We start from the raw sequence: 16609 nt of genomic DNA on the forward strand, positions 1-16609 counted from the left end.
TTATTGTAGCTTATCGTAAAGCATGGCACTGAAGTTGCCAAGATGGGTAATCAACATGCCCCAAAAACACAAAGATTTGGTCCTAGCCTTACTGTTATTTTTTGCTAAATTTACACATGCAAGTATCAGCACACCAGTGAAAATGCCCTAACAGTCCTATCAGACAAAAGGAGCAGGTATCAGGCACACCATGACAGCCCAAAACACCTAGCTTTGCCACACCCCCAAGGGTATCTCAGCAGTGATAAAAATTAGCAATAAGCATAAGCTTGACTTAGTTACAGCAAACAGAGTTGGTCAATCTTGTGCCAGCCACCGCGGTTATACAAGAAACTCAAATTAACAGAAAATCGGCGTAAAATGTGACTAAAATTATTAATCTAAAAAATTAAGGTAAACCCCCTACTCAACTGTCATACGTAAAAGTACACATTACCCCAATATGAAGATAACCTTAATGCAAAATAGAACCATTTGAACCCACGATCGCTAAGACACAAACTGGGATTAGATACCCCACTATGCTTGGCCCTAAACTTAGATATTTAATACACAAAAATATCCGCCAGAGAACTACGAGCAAAACGCTTAAAACTCTAAGGACTTGGCGGTACCTCAAACCCCCCTAGAGGAGCCTGTTCTATAATCGATAATCCACGATCCACCTCACCATCTCTTGCCAACCCCGCCTATATACCACCGTCACCAGCTTACCCCATGAGGGGTATAAAAGTAAGCAAAATAACTAAAAACAGTTAACAAGTCAGGTCAAGGTGTAGCTTATTGAGATGGGAAGAAATGGGCTACATTTTTTACATTAGAAATACATTTACGGAAGGGAACTATGAAATAACTCCCATAAGTAGGATTTAGCAGTAAACCGGGATCATGAATGCCCAATTTAAGTCGGTCCTGAGGTGCGCACACACCGCCCGTCACCCTCCTCAAATAACCTAACCAACATAAATAAACCCACAATAAACAAACAGATGAGGCAAGTCGTAACAAGGTAAGTACACCGGAAGGTGTACTTGGAACATTCAAAATATAGCTTAATTAAAAGCATTCAGCTTACACCTGAAAGATGTACATTAAAACAGGACTATTTTGAGCAACAACCTAGCCCAACCAAAACAAAAAACTTAGCAAACAAAACCATCCCACCAAAACCAACCAAAACATTTTCACCATCTTAGTATAGGCGATAGAAAGGATTGTTGGAGCAATAGAGACAATACCGCAAGGGAAAGATGAAAAACAATGAAATACTCACTAAGCCATAAAAAGCAAAGATTAATCCTTATACCTTTTGCATCATGATTTAGCCAGCATATTCAAGCAAAGAGCCCTAAAGTCTGCATCCCCGAAACCAAGTGAGCTACTTAAAGGCAGCCGCACCAAGGCTAAATCCGTCTCTGTGGCAAAAGAGTGGAAAGACCTATAAGTAGGGGTGAAAAGCCTAACGAACTTGGTGATAGCTGGTTGCTCAATAAAAGAATTTAAGTTCAACCTTAAACCTTCTAAAAACATCCTAAAGTAAGAAGAAAAGTTTAAGATTTATTCAATTGGGGTACAGCCCAATTGAAAAAGGATACAACCTAACAACGGAGGACAAAACACCAAAACATAACAACCGTAGGCTTTAAAGCAGCCATCACCAAAGAAAGCGTCAAAGCCCCCCTTTTTTAAATATTAACATAAAAATTTTTCCCCCAACAACATTGAGCTACTCTACTTAAATAGAGGAACTAATGCTAAAATGAGTAACAAGAAGACAAAACTTCTCTACGCGCTAGCTTAAGTCAAAACAGACAAACTACTGACTATTAACAGCCACCACTATAAAACAACAATACTTTAAACCACCCTATAGACCCAACTGTTAACCCAACACAGGAGCGCACGCAAGAAAGATTAAAATTTGTAAAAGGAATTAGGCAAATAAACGAACCCGACTGTTTACCAAAATAAAGCCACAGGCACACAAGTATTAGGGGTAATGCCTGCCCAGTGACATTGTTAAACGGCCGCGGTATCCTAACCGTGCAAAGGTAGCGTAATCACTTGTCTTTTAAATAGAGACTAGAATGAATGGCCAAACGAGGTTCTACCTGTCTCTTACAAACAATCAGTGAAATTGATCTTCCTGTGCAAAAGCAGGAATAACATTATAAGACGAGAAGACCCTGTGGAACTTCAAATACAAATCAACTACCACCGATACCCACCTACGGGTCCATATCGAACTAGCATCTGATTTATATTTTCGGTTGGGGCGACCTCGGAGTAAAATAAAACCTCCGAAAAAAAGAATCTTCTCTCAAACCTAGACCCACCACCCAAAGTGCTTCCAGCAAAACGATCCAATATAATTGATCAACGAACCAAGCTACCCCAGGGATAACAGCGCAATCCCATCCTAGAGTTCCTATCGACGATGGAGTTTACGACCTCGATGTTGGATCAGGACATCCTGATGGTGCAGCCGCTATCAAGGGTTCGTTTGTTCAACGATTAATAGTCCTACGTGATCTGAGTTCAGACCGGAGCAATCCAGGTCGGTTTCTATCTATAAACTTTAGTCTTTTCTAGTACGAAAGGACCGAAAAGACAAGGCCTATGCTAAAAACAAGCCTTACCTTACATTAGTGAAAACAACTCAACTAACAATAAGACAAACAAACCACAGCCCTAAAAAAGGGCCTAATTGGGATGGCAGAGCCAGGTGTAAATGCAAAAGACCTAAACCCTTTATTCAGGGGTTCAATTCCCCTTCCCAATTATGAAACTACTACTAACTAACCTCATATCACCACTAATATACATAATCCCAATCCTCATCGCCGTAGCTTTTTTCACCCTTATTGAACGCAAAGTACTAGGTTACATACAACTTCGAAAAGGCCCTAACATCGTAGGACCACAGGGATTACTACAACCAGTGGCAGACGGTGTAAAATTATTTATCAAAGAACCAATCTACCCACTAAATTCATCAATCACATTATTCACTATTTCACCAATCATAGCTTTAACACTAGCCCTATCAATTTGACTCCCCCTCCCTATACCCTTCCCACTAACTGACCTTAACTTAGGCCTTTTATTTCTAATCGCCATCTCCAGTTTCATGGCCTATTCAATTTTATGATCCGGATGAGCTTCAAACTCAAAATACGCCCTAATAGGGGCCCTACGGGCAGTAGCTCAAACTATCTCATATGAAGTAACCCTGGGAATCATTCTACTTTCCATAATCCTCTTCTCAGGAGGATTTAATATACAAACATTTACAACAGTACAAGAACCTATATACTTAATATTCTCCTCCTGACCACTAATAACAATATGATATATTTCCACACTAGCTGAAACTAACCGAGCACCTTTTGATTTGACCGAAGGTGAATCTGAACTCGTATCGGGGTTTAACGTCGAATACGCCGCTGGTCCCTTCGCCCTATTCTTCCTAGCAGAGTACGCAAACATCCTAATAATAAACACTCTAACTACCATTCTATTTCTAAATCCCGCCCACATCAACAATATCCCAGAATTATTCACCCTATCACTAATCTCAAAAACAATACTCTTATCAGCAGGATTCCTATGAATTCGAACCTCCTACCCACGATTCCGATATGATCAACTCATACACCTCCTATGAAAAAACTTCCTCCCAATTACCTTAGCACTATGCTTTTGACACATATCAATACCAATCACCCTATCAGGACTCCCGCCAATACCATAGGACACGTGCCTGAATTAAAGGGCCACCTTGATAGGGTGAATAACAGAGGTTAAAATCCCCTCGTCTCCTTAGAAAAATAGGACTTGAACCTACACCAGAGAGATCAAAACTCCCCATACTTCCATTATACTACATCCTAGTAAAGTCAGCTAATCAAGCTCTTGGGCCCATACCCCAAAAATGTTGGTTAAAATCCTTCCTGTACTAATGAATCCACACGCAAGCACAATCATTATTACTAGCCTAATCATAGGACCACTACTCACAATTTCCAGCGACCATTGAGTCTTAGCATGAATAGGCCTAGAAATTAGTACCCTAGCTATCACCCCGTTAATCGCCAAACAACATCACCCTCGAGCAATCGAAGCAGCCACTAAATATTTCCTCACACAAGCAGCCGCCTCAACATTAATCCTAGCTTCTAGCATTATTAATGCATGACAAACAAGTCAATGAGACATTACCCAAATATCTGTGGAGGGGGGTGGGGTAATCCTCACCGCAGCCCTAGCTATTAAACTAGGACTAGCCCCCTTCCACTTTTGACTGCCAGAAGTACTACAAGGAAGTAATACAATAACAGCCATAATGTTAACCACCTGACAAAAAGGAGCACCAATATCAGTAATAGTAATAGCAGCCCAATGTATAAACACCTCCTTAATAGTAACGCTAGGACTGACATCCATCATTATTGGGGGATGAGGCGGACTAAATCAAACCCAGCTACGAAAAATCATAGCATTTTCCTCCATTGCCCACCTAGGGTGAATAGTCACTATTCTTACCCTATCCCCAAAACTCATAATATTAACATTCTACACATACGCCATTATAACCTCCACAATATTCCTAATAATCAAGCTCCTAGAGACAAACAAAGTGTCCATAATAATAACATCATGAACGAAACTACCAATGCTAAACGCCACAATAATACTCATCCTTATATCATTAGCAGGTCTACCACCACTAACAGGATTTATACCTAAATGGTTAATCATTCAAGAACTATCTAAACAACACATATGCTTCACCGCCACTACAATAATCATTATATCAATACTAAGCCTATTCTTCTACCTACGAACCTCATACCAAGCAACCATTACATTATCTCCAAACTCCACCAACTCCTCACAACAATGACGGCACAAACCCAACCAAACATACTACCTCACCCCAATAATCATACTATCCACCACCCTACTTCCAACCGTACCCACCTTACTAGCCATTATCTAGAAACTTAGGATCTGACCTATACTTAAACCAGGGGCCTTCAAAGCCCCAAACAAGAGATAAAACCTCTTAGTTTCTGCTAAGACCTACAAGACTCTATCTTATATCTAATGAATGCAACTCAAACACTTTAATTAAGCTAAGGCCTTACTAGACAAATGGGCCTCGATCCCATAATAATTTAGTTAACAGCTAAACACCCAATCCAGCGAGCTTTTGCCTACTTTTCCCGCTCTCTAAAAAGCGGGAAAACCCCGACACCGATAAAAGTGTATCTTCAAATTTGCAATTTGACATGAATTTCACCACGGAGTTTGATAAGAAGAGGGATTAAACCTCTATAAAAAGGTCTACAGCCTAACACTTAAACATTCAGTCATCTTACCTGTGTTTTTAACCCGTTGATTTTTTTCTACAAACCATAAAGACATTGGCACCTTATATTTAATTTTCGGGGCCTGAGCAGGTATAGTAGGCACAGCATTAAGTTTATTAATCCGTGCAGAATTGAGCCAACCAGGAGCCCTCCTAGGGGACGACCAAATCTATAATGTCATCGTCACAGCCCATGCCTTCGTTATAATTTTCTTCATGGTTATACCTGTCATAATCGGTGGCTTTGGAAACTGACTTGTACCTTTAATAATTGGAGCGCCAGATATGGCATTCCCGCGTATGAACAATATGAGTTTCTGACTTCTACCGCCATCCCTGCTTTTACTTCTAGCCTCCTCGGGAATTGAAGCAGGCGCAGGCACAGGCTGAACTGTATATCCACCGTTAGCTGGAAACCTGGCCCACGCTGGCGCCTCTGTAGATCTAACCATCTTTTCCCTCCACTTAGCCGGTGTGTCATCAATTTTAGGGGCCATCAACTTTATCACCACAGCAATTAACATAAAATCCCCAGCTATGTCACAATACCAGACACCTTTATTTGTGTGATCAGTACTTATTACAGCTGTCCTACTACTACTCTCACTACCAGTACTCGCCGCAGGTATTACTATACTACTTACAGACCGAAACCTAAATACAACCTTCTTCGACCCTTCAGGGGGAGGGGATCCAATTTTATACCAACACCTATTTTGATTCTTTGGCCATCCTGAAGTGTATATTCTAATCCTGCCGGGGTTTGGCATAATCTCACATGTTGTCACCTACTACGCTGGTAAAAAAGAACCATTTGGATATATAGGAATAGTTTGAGCAATAATATCTATCGGATTCCTGGGCTTTATTGTATGGGCCCACCACATATTCACTGTTGGGATAGATGTAGACACCCGAGCTTATTTTACATCCGCAACAATAATTATTGCTATTCCAACAGGAGTAAAAGTATTTAGTTGGCTAGCCACCCTACACGGAGGAATAATTAAATGAGACGCCGCTATATTATGGGCACTTGGCTTTATCTTTCTATTTACTATCGGAGGTCTTACAGGCATTGTGCTAGCCAATTCATCCTTAGATATTGTATTACATGATACTTACTATGTTGTAGCACACTTCCATTATGTTCTCTCTATAGGAGCTGTATTCGCTATTATAGCAGGATTCACCCATTGATTCCCACTCTTCACTGGATATTCATTACACCAAACTTGAGCGAAAATCCACTTCGGAGTAATATTTGCAGGCGTTAACATCACCTTTTTCCCACAACATTTCTTAGGATTAGCCGGAATACCACGACGTTACTCTGACTACCCAGATGCATACACCCTATGAAATTCTATCTCATCAATCGGATCTCTAATCTCCCTAATAGCAGTAATTATAATAATATTCATTATTTGAGAAGCATTCTCCTCAAAACGAAAAGTAATAACAGTCGAACTCACAACTACCAATGTTGAATGACTACATGGCTGCCCACCCCCATACCACACCTACGAAGAGCCAGCCCATGTTCAAACCCAAGAAAGGAGGGAATCGAACCCCCTTCAATTAGTTTCAAGCCAATTACATAACCTTTATGTTTCCTTCTTACAAGACGTTAGTAAAACACATTACTTAACCTTGTCAAGGTTAAATTATAGGTTTAAACCCTTTACGACTTAATGGCACATCCATTTCAATTAGGATTTCAAGACGCAATATCACCCATCATAGAAGAACTTCACCACTTTCATGATCACACCTTAATAATTGTATTCTTAATTAGTACCCTAGTACTCTATATCATCACCTTAATAATAACAACTAAATTAACATACACCAACACTATAAATGCTCAAGAAGTAGAAATAATTTGAACTGTTTTACCAGCTATCGTCCTAATCACCATCGCACTCCCGTCCCTACGAGTCCTTTACCTAATAGACGAAATCAACAACCCACACCTAACTATTAAAGCTATAGGACATCAATGATATTGAACATATGAGTACACTGATTACAAAAATCTTGAATTTGACTCCTATATAATTCCGACCCAAAGCCTTCCAAACGGACATTTCCGACTTCTAGAAGTAGACCATCGCGTGGTAATACCTATAGAATCCCCGATCCGAATATTAATCTCAGCCGAAGACGTCTTACACTCATGAGCAATTCCATCATTGGGTGTAAAAGCAGATGCAGTCCCAGGGCGATTAAACCAATCAACCTTCATTATAGCACGCCCAGGGGTATTTTACGGACAATGCTCAGAAATCTGCGGAGCTAACCATAGCTTCATGCCAATTGTAGTAGAATCTGTACCCTTAAAACATTTCGAAAACTGATCTTCACTAATACTCTACTCCTAACCACTATAGAAGCTAAACAGGATAGCGCTAGCCTTTTAAGCTAGAAAAAGAGAACTCTCCGTCCTCCTTAGTGACATGCCACAACTGAACCTTGACCAATGATTCTTAATTCTCTCCTCCACATGATTAGTATATACCACAATCCTCCAGCCAAAAATTTCATCTTATTTATCCACAAATAACCCTGCCAACAAAGACAATAAAGTAACCAACACAAACCCCTGAACCTGACCATGAACTTAACATTCTTTGATCAATTCATAAGCCCACAAATCCTAGGAGTACCATTAATTATTTTAGCCCTACTTATACCATCAATCATCTTCCCAACCCCAAACAACCGATGATTAGCCAACCGCCTATCAACTCTACAAGTATGAACAATCAATTTATTCACAAAACAACTAATATTGCCCATTAACAAAACAGGACATAAATGAGCTCTCATCCTAACATCATTATTAGCCATACTCTTAATAACCAATCTATTAGGACTACTGCCATACGCATTTACCCCAACCACCCAACTCTCAATAAACATAGGACTAGCCATCCCAATATGACTCGCCACAGTACTCACAGGTCTTCGAAATCAACTAACAACATCACTAGGACATTTATTGCCAGAAGGGACTCCAGCTCCACTCATCCCAATCCTCATTATTATTGAAACAATCAGCCTTTTTATCCGACCTTTAGCCCTGGGGGTGCGACTCACAGCTAATCTAACAGCCGGACATTTATTAATCCAACTCATTTCTACTGCAATACTAGCCCTATTACCAACAATAACGACTTTATCTATTCTAACCGGAATTATCCTCCTCTTGCTGATAATCCTCGAACTAGCAGTAGCTATAATTCAAGCTTATGTATTTGTCTTACTTCTATGCCTCTACCTACAAGAAAACATCTAATGGCCCACCAAACACACGCCTACCACATAGTAGACCCAAGCCCATGACCATTAACAGGTGCAGCAGCAGCATTACTTATAACTTCCGGCCTTGCCATATGATTTCACTATAATTCAATATTATTAATAATCCTAGGCCTATCAATCATACTACTCACCATGCTCCAATGATGACGTGATATTGTACGAGAAGGAACCTTCCAAGGACATCACACCCCTCCAGTACAAAAAGGACTACGATACGGCATAATCCTATTCATTACATCAGAAGTATTCTTCTTCATTGGATTCTTCTGAGCTTTCTACCATTCAAGCCTGGCCCCTACACCAGATCTAGGAGGATGTTGACCCCCAACAGGAATCACACCACTAAACCCATTTGAAGTCCCACTACTAAACACAGCAGTCTTATTAGCCTCAGGCGTAACAATCACCTGAGCCCACCACAGCTTAATAGAAGCCAACCGAAACCAAACCATTCAAGCCCTTAGCCTTACAATTTTATTAGGGCTATACTTCACAGCATTACAAGCCATAGAATACTATGAGGCACCATTCACAATCGCTGATGGTGTGTACGGTTCTACATTCTTTGTTGCAACAGGCTTCCACGGACTGCACGTAATTATTGGATCCACATTTTTAATTGTATGCCTATTACGACAAATTAAACATCATTTCACCTCCACCCATCACTTCGGGTTTGAAGCTGCCGCTTGGTATTGACATTTCGTAGACGTTGTATGACTCTTCCTATACGTATCAATCTACTGATGAGGCTCATACTTTTCTAGTATAATAGTACAAGTGACTTCCAATCACTAAGTTTTAGTTTAACCCCAAAGAAAAGTAATGAATCTGATAATTTTAATCTCAATTATTTACCTGGCCCTACCTACCATTTTAACATTACTAAACTACTGATTCACACTAACAAAACCAGATAACGAAAAATTATCCCCATATGAGTGCGGCTTCGACCCACTAAAAACCACTCGTCCGCCGTTCTCAATTCGATTCTTTCTTAGTAGCAATTCTATTCCTACTATTTGACTTAGAAATCGCATTACTACTACCCCTACCATGGGCTATTCAACTCCCATACCCAACCTACACCTTTACCTGAGCCTTCATTATTATATCATTACTAACCCTAGGCCTCCTTTATGAATGGATTCAAGGAGGACTAGAATGAGCAGAATAGATAACTAGTCTAACACAAGACAACTAATTTCGACTTAGTTAATCGTGATTAAATTTCACGGCTATCAAATGATTACAGCCATACATTTCACCCCCTTCTGCGCCTTTATCATTAGCACCCTGGGATTCTTATTACACCAAGCCCACCTAATTCCTACCCTACTTTGTCTTGAAGGAATAATACTGTCCCTATTCATAGCCCTATCAATATGGTCCATTCAACTAGAAGTCTCATCATTTATACTTGCCCCCATACTAATATTAACCTTCTCAGCTTGCGAAGCTGGCATGGGCTTATCATTACTAGTTGCATCCTCACGGACTCACGGTTCAAGTCACCTACAAAACCTAAATTTACTACAATGCTAAAAATAATAATTCCAATAATTCTATTACTACCAACAACCATATTATGTAAATCAAAACAACTTTGACCAACTACGTTAATCCATAGCTTCTGAATCGCCCTCCTAAGCCTACAATGATTCAAACCTTCCACAGAGCTAACAATTTTCTCCAACTCCTACCTGGGAGTAGACCAAATCTCCGCCCCCTTCCTCATCCTATCATGTTGGCTTACCCCAATAATAATTATAGCCGGCCAAAACAACCTAATTACAGAACCCACCTCACGAAAACGAACCTTTATCTTCATTACCATTTTACTACAAATTTCACTAATTCTAGCTTTTTCAACAACAGAACTGATCATATTCTTCATCGCATTCGAAACTACATTACTCCCCACACTAGTAATTATTACACGTTGAGGCGGCCAAATAGAACGACTAAACGCCGGAACCTACTTCCTGTTTTACACTCTTATCGGGTCTCTGCCACTACTAGTAGCCCTCTTAGCCACGCAAACCTACAGCGGCACCCTATCTATTTGCACACTACAACTATCCACCTACCCTAACTCAATAAACCCATGAACCCACACAATATGATGACTCGCACTATTTACTGCTTTCATAATTAAAATACCCTTATATGGATTACACTTGTGACTTCCTAAAGCACACGTAGAGGCCCCAATCGCAGGATCAATAATCTTAGCAGCAGTACTACTTAAACTAGGGGGATACGGAATTATCCGTATAACAATAACACTAGCCCCACCATTAAAAATACTCTCTTACCCATTCATAATATTAGCATTATGGGGAGTAATCATAACCGGCTTTATCTGCCTACGCCAAACAGACCTAAAATCATTAATTGCCTATTCATCCGTGGGCCATATAGGCTTAGTCATCGCTGCCACACTAACACGAACTGAATGGGCATGCACTGGGGCTATCACACTTATAATTGCCCACGGCTTAACGTCATCAATACTTTTCTGCCTAGCCAACACAAACTATGAGCGAACTAACAGCCGAACACTACTTTTAGCCCGAAACATACAACTTCTATTACCCTTAATGGGACTATGATGATTCTCAGCCAGTCTAACCAACATAGCCCTTCCCCCAACCATCAACCTAATAGGAGAACTAACCATTATTGCCTCATTATTCAATTGATCAAATACCACCATCCTAATAACAGGACTAGGAACCCTACTAACCGCCGCCTACACCTTATACATACTAATTACTACACAATGGGGAGAAAGCCCTTCACATACAAAAACAATCCCCCCAACTCATACACGAGAACATCTGCTCATAATACTTCACATAGTACCAATAGCGCTGCTAATAGTAAAACCAGAACTAATCCAAGGCGCCTAAGCGCCTTGACTGGTCAATATAGTTTCAAAACAAACATTAGACTGTGACTCTAAAAATAGAAGTTAAAATCTCCTTATAGACCGAGAGAGGTATTATACAATAAGAACTGCTAACTCCTATATCTGAGATTAACCATCTCAGCTCCCTCACTTTTAAAGGATAGAAGCAATCCACTGGTTTTAGGAACCATTAACCCTTGGTGCAACTCCAAGTAAAAGTAATGACTTCACTAATAATAAACTCTACCTTCCTTCTAACACTACTTATACTAACACTACCCCTAATAACACCCATACACCCGCCAAAGGAATGATTAGTTACAAAAACAAAAACAACTGTAAAAACAGCATTCTTCACTGCCCTAATTCCATTGGATTACTTCTTCCCTACTAACATCGAATCAATCATCACCAATCTGCATTGATCTAACATGTTTACATTCAATATTAACATAAGCTTTAAATTCGACCAATACTCCATTATATTCGTACCCATCGCCCTATACGTCACATGATCCATCCTAGAATTTACCCATTGATATATATCTGCGGACCCCCACATCACAAAATTTTTCAAATACCTGCTAACCTTCCTAGTAGTCATAATAATCCTAGTTACAGCCAACAACATACTCCAACTCTTCATTGGCTGAGAAGGAGTAGGAATCATATCATTCCTACTAATCGGCTGATGACGAGGACGAGTAGAAGCAAACTTATCAGCCCTACAAGCTATCCTTTACAACCGTACAGGAGACATTGGACTAATCCTTACCATATCCTGATTAGCTATAAACATAAATACATGAGAACTCCAACAAATCTTTGCCAACACTAACCCAATTCCACTGCTCCCACTCCTCGGCCTCATCTTAGCTGCAACAGGAAAATCAGCCCAATTCGGCCTTCACCCCTGACTACCGGCAGCTATAGAAGGCCCAACCCCGGTCTCAGCATTACTGCACTCCAGTACAATAGTCGTCGCTGGCATCTTCCTACTCATCCGAATCCACCCTATCCTAACTACCAGTAATTTAGCCCTCTCAATCTGTCTATGCCTAGGAGCTACCACTACCTTATTTACAGCATTCTGCGCTCTCACCCAAAATGACATTAAAAAAATCATTGCCTTCTCCACATCAAGCCAACTTGGCCTTATAATAGTAACTATTGGTCTAAATCAACCACAACTAGCCTTCTTACATATTTCTATACACGCCTTCTTCAAAGCCATATTATTCTTATGCTCCGGATCCATCATCCATAACCTCAATGATGAACAAGATATTCGAAAAATAGGAGGGCTGCACAAACCCCTACCAATCACCTCCTCATGCCTAACCATTGGCAACATAGCACTAACAGGCATACCATTCATAACTGGATTTTACTCCAAAGACATCATTATTGAAGTTATAAACACATCATACCTAAACGCCTGAGCCCTACTCCTAACACTAATCGCAACCTCATTCACCACAATCTATAGCCTACGAATTACAATATTCGTACAAACAGGACAACCTCGATACTCTTCCATTATCTTACTAAATGAAAACAACCCCACAGTCATTAACCCAATCACCCGCCTTGCCATAGGCAGCATCATCGCCGGACTTATCATCTCACTAAACACCATACCACTAAATACCCCACCCACAACAATACCAACATACATAAAAATTGCAGCACTAACAATAACAACCTTGGGCCTACTATTAGCCCTAGAATTAATTTCAATAACCAACAAAATACCCACAAAACCCTCTAACATCCACAACTTCTCCAACTCACTAGCCTACTTCAACACCCTAGTTCATCGTTTATTCCCAACAATTAACCTAAAATTCAGCCAAAACACTGCAACCCACTTAATCGACTTATCCTGATATGAAAACATTGGCCCAAAGGGCCTAGCCAAATCACAAATCACCCCAATTACACTAACCTCATCACAAAAAGGCCTCATCAAGATCTACATAACTTCATTTATCCTATCAATCATACTACTATTTATCATAACCTAATCGCACGAAGCACCCCCCGAGATAATCCACGAACCAACTCCAACACAACAAACAACGTCAACAACAACCCTCAACCAGCAACCAAAAGCAACCCACTACCAAAACAATAAAGCCATGAAATTCCACTAAAATCTAAACGAACAACATATAACCCGCCAGCATCCACAGTATCAACACCAATCCCTTCAATACTCCACAAATGACAACTCATCTTTATAAAAACTACAATAATAAAAAGGTAATATAATCCATAAAATACCCCCTCCAAACTCAATCACCCCACAGGAAAAGGCTCCGCTATCAACGCAGAGGAGTACGCAAAAATAACTAATATCCCCCCCAAATAGATTAAAAATAAAACTAAAGAAACAAAAGACCCTCCTATACCAACCAACACCCCACAACCAGAAAGCGCACCAAAAATTAAACTAACCACTCCATAATAAGGAGACGGGTTACAAGAAACACCCACCATTCAAAAAACAAAACAAAACCCAAATAAAAACATAAAATACATCATAATTCTTGCCTGGACTTTAACCAAGACCTATGATATGAAAAACCATCGTTGTATTCAACTACAAAAACTTAATGACCACAAACCTACGAAAAACTCATCCAATAATAAAAATTATTAATAACTCATTCATCGACCTCCCAAGCCCCTCTAACATCTCTGCTTTATGAAACTTCGGATCACTACTAGGTACCTGCCTAATCCTACAAATCATTACCGGAATCTTCCTAGCAATACACTACTCACCAGACATCTCACTAGCATTCTCATCAGTAGCCCATATTACCCGAGACGTACAATACGGATGACTTATCCGCAATATTCATGCCAACGGAGCCTCCATCTTCTTCATATGTCTCTATCTCCACATTGGTCGAGGACTTTACTATGGCTCATACTTGTATAAAGAAACCTGAAACACAGGAATCATCCTACTATTCCTAACTATAGCTACTGCATTCGTAGGCTACGTCCTACCATGGGGTCAAATATCATTCTGAGGCGCCACTGTCATCACCAACCTACTCTCAGCCACCCCTTACATTGGTAACACCCTCGTACAATGAATTTGAGGGGGGTTCTCAGTAGACAATGCCACCCTAACCCGATTCTTTACCTTCCATTTTCTACTCCCCTTCACTATTGCCGGCTTAGCAGCCGTACATTTACTCTTCCTCCACGAAACCGGATCAAACAATCCTACCGGATTAAACTCAAACGCCGACAAAATCCCCTTCCATCCCTACTTCTCATACAAAGACCTACTAGGCCTCATCTCAATACTCACCCTTCTTTTAATCCTAGCATTATTCTTCCCAAACCTTCTGGGCGACCCAGACAACTTCACACCAGCTAACCCCCTATCCACTCCCCCCCACATCAAACCAGAGTGATACTTCCTATTCGCCTACGCAATCCTCCGATCCATCCCAAACAAATTAGGAGGCGTACTTGCCCTTCTAGCCTCTATCCTCGTACTATTCATAATGCCAACCTTACATACATCAAAACAACGTACAGCTTCATTTCGACCACTGACCCAAACCCTATTCTGATGTCTAACAGCCAATCTACTAGTACTTACATGAATCGGAGGACAACCAGTCGAAAACCCATTTATCACCATCGGTCAAACAGCCTCTATCCTATACTTCATAATCGTCCTAACACTTATACCCCTCATAGGACTAATCGAAAACAAAATACTAAACCAAAAATACTCTAGTAGCTACCAATACTCTAGTAGCTTAACCCATAAAGCATTGGTCTTGTAAACCAAAGACTGAAGACTACAATCTTCCTAGAGTAATCAAAAGAGAAGGATCTAAGCCTTCATCCCCGGCCCCCAAAACCGGAATCTTTTATTAAACTACCTTTTGGCAACACCAAAAGATTACTATTTTACTCTCCCGTGCCCAACAGAGAAATGTCTACTATGCCCTGCTATGTATTATCGTGCATTCAGCTTTTTTCCCCTAGCATATCACTAGTAATATTACTGCTTGTTTTCCTTAGGGGATATAACAAGCTTGACTACCACATATTCTTCTGGCTAAAACATGGATATTATCTAGGTATTATTAAATTAATGGTTTTAGGACATAAACTTACATAATTGATTTAATAACATGAATTTGATCTAGGTACATGGTTATTTTTTAATCTAACTAATCACGAGAGATAAGCAACCCTTGTTAGTAAGATACAACATTACCAGTTTCAGGCCCATATTAATGATGGCGTACATAACTGATCTATTCTGGCCTCTGGTTGTTTTTTCAGGCACATAATATTAGTAAAGTTCATTCGTCTCTTTTTAAAAGGCCTCTGGTTAATGTGTTCTATACATTAAATTTATAACCTGACATATTGTGTTCTTAAATGCATATAGTAGTCTTTTTTTTCTCTTTCTGTTCTCAGGCCCTCATAACTGATACCTGCCAACTTACTGAGACTGGACTTTCGTTCAAGTTGATTGGTCTGGCAAAATTGATATGGTATTATTGAATTAATGCTTGTAAGACATATATTTTTACAAAAACTCGCGATAGTAATTTCAAACCATTCGTTAATTAAATATATTTTATTTTAGCTAAACCCCCCTACCCCCCGTCAAAACTAATACTAAGCCCGAATAGCCACCTACTTCTCGTCAAACCCCTAAATCCGAGAGCAACTAAACTGACACAAATACTAGCTATAGGTACTATTACAAAACATGTACCTACCAAACCAAACACTCCAATAAAACCACTAGTCCCTTCATATATCCCTTATTATATCATTATATCATTATATCATTATATCATTATATCATTATATCATTATATCATTATATCATTATATCATTATATCATTATATCATTATATCATTATATTATTATATTATTATATTATTATATTATTATATTATTATATTATTATATTATTATATTATTATATATACTAAG

At 39.7% G+C, this 16609-nt stretch overlaps 13 protein-coding genes across 13 annotated transcripts, besides 26 other annotated features; 12 read left to right on the top strand and 1 right to left on the bottom strand. All coding sequences in view use genetic code 2, as the record gives it.

The window, feature by feature from the left end:
- Positions 1–69, top strand: a tRNA (tRNA-Phe).
- Positions 70–1041, top strand: an rRNA (s-rRNA).
- Positions 1042–1111, top strand: a tRNA (tRNA-Val).
- Positions 1112–2707, top strand: an rRNA (l-rRNA).
- Positions 2707–2782, top strand: a tRNA (tRNA-Leu).
- On the top strand, positions 2783–3754 carry ND1 (NADH dehydrogenase subunit 1). Its single transcript has one exon. The coding sequence runs from the start codon at positions 2783–2785 to the stop codon at positions 3752–3754; it is 972 nt and encodes a 323-aa protein (YP_001127578.1).
- Positions 3754–3823, top strand: a tRNA (tRNA-Ile).
- Positions 3823–3893, bottom strand: a tRNA (tRNA-Gln).
- Positions 3893–3961, top strand: a tRNA (tRNA-Met).
- On the top strand, positions 3962–5000 carry ND2 (NADH dehydrogenase subunit 2). The gene has a single exon. A coding segment is annotated over exon 1 (1039 nt).
- Positions 5001–5078, top strand: a tRNA (tRNA-Trp).
- Position 5079: 1 nt separating this feature from the next.
- Positions 5080–5148, bottom strand: a tRNA (tRNA-Ala).
- A 1-nt stretch (position 5149) lies between these two features.
- Positions 5150–5222, bottom strand: a tRNA (tRNA-Asn).
- A 1-nt stretch (position 5223) lies between these two features.
- Positions 5224–5251: an origin of replication (origin for replicating the light strand).
- Positions 5249–5314, bottom strand: a tRNA (tRNA-Cys).
- Positions 5315–5385, bottom strand: a tRNA (tRNA-Tyr).
- A 1-nt stretch (position 5386) lies between these two features.
- COX1 (cytochrome c oxidase subunit I) lies at positions 5387–6934 on the top strand. Its single transcript has one exon. The coding sequence runs from the start codon at positions 5387–5389 to the stop codon at positions 6932–6934; it is 1548 nt and encodes a 515-aa protein (YP_001127580.1).
- Positions 6926–6996, bottom strand: a tRNA (tRNA-Ser).
- A 2-nt stretch (positions 6997–6998) lies between these two features.
- Positions 6999–7068, top strand: a tRNA (tRNA-Asp).
- COX2 (cytochrome c oxidase subunit II) lies at positions 7069–7758 on the top strand. Its single transcript has one exon. The coding sequence runs from the start codon at positions 7069–7071 to the stop codon at positions 7756–7758; it is 690 nt and encodes a 229-aa protein (YP_001127581.1).
- Position 7759: 1 nt separating this feature from the next.
- Positions 7760–7832, top strand: a tRNA (tRNA-Lys).
- A 1-nt stretch (position 7833) lies between these two features.
- On the top strand, positions 7834–8001 carry ATP8 (ATP synthase F0 subunit 8). The gene has a single exon. It carries the CDS (start codon positions 7834–7836, stop codon positions 7999–8001), a length of 168 nt encoding a protein of 55 aa, YP_001127582.1.
- Positions 7992–8675, top strand: ATP6 (ATP synthase F0 subunit 6). Its single transcript has one exon. The coding sequence runs from the start codon at positions 7992–7994 to the stop codon at positions 8673–8675; it is 684 nt and encodes a 227-aa protein (YP_001127583.1).
- COX3 (cytochrome c oxidase subunit III) lies at positions 8675–9459 on the top strand. The gene has a single exon. A coding segment is annotated over exon 1 (785 nt).
- Positions 9459–9526, top strand: a tRNA (tRNA-Gly).
- ND3 (NADH dehydrogenase subunit 3) lies at positions 9527–9876 on the top strand. The gene is given in 2 exon segments: positions 9527–9697; positions 9699–9876. Coding segments are annotated over 2 exon segments (349 nt in total).
- Positions 9877–9947, top strand: a tRNA (tRNA-Arg).
- ND4L (NADH dehydrogenase subunit 4L) lies at positions 9947–10246 on the top strand. The gene has a single exon. The coding sequence runs from the start codon at positions 9947–9949 to the stop codon at positions 10244–10246; it is 300 nt and encodes a 99-aa protein (YP_001127586.1).
- Positions 10240–11616, top strand: ND4 (NADH dehydrogenase subunit 4). The gene has a single exon. The coding sequence runs from the start codon at positions 10240–10242 to the stop codon at positions 11614–11616; it is 1377 nt and encodes a 458-aa protein (YP_001127587.1).
- A 12-nt stretch (positions 11617–11628) lies between these two features.
- Positions 11629–11698, top strand: a tRNA (tRNA-His).
- Positions 11699–11765, top strand: a tRNA (tRNA-Ser).
- Positions 11765–11836, top strand: a tRNA (tRNA-Leu).
- On the top strand, positions 11837–13642 carry ND5 (NADH dehydrogenase subunit 5). The gene has a single exon. It carries the CDS (start codon positions 11837–11839, stop codon positions 13640–13642), a length of 1806 nt encoding a protein of 601 aa, YP_001127588.1.
- ND6 (NADH dehydrogenase subunit 6) lies at positions 13638–14162 on the bottom strand. The gene has a single exon. It carries the CDS (start codon positions 14160–14162, stop codon positions 13638–13640), a length of 525 nt encoding a protein of 174 aa, YP_001127589.1.
- Positions 14163–14230, bottom strand: a tRNA (tRNA-Glu).
- Positions 14231–14233: 3 nt separating this feature from the next.
- On the top strand, positions 14234–15380 carry CYTB (cytochrome b). Its single transcript has one exon. A coding segment is annotated over exon 1 (1147 nt).
- A 15-nt stretch (positions 15381–15395) lies between these two features.
- Positions 15396–15467, top strand: a tRNA (tRNA-Thr).
- A 1-nt stretch (position 15468) lies between these two features.
- Positions 15469–15538, bottom strand: a tRNA (tRNA-Pro).
- Positions 15539–16609: a D loop (control region).

Source organism: Mauremys mutica, mitochondrion, assembly GCF_020497125.1.
Source record: "Mauremys mutica mitochondrion, complete genome".
In the NCBI taxonomy this organism is placed as follows: domain Eukaryota; kingdom Metazoa; phylum Chordata; order Testudines; family Geoemydidae; genus Mauremys; species Mauremys mutica.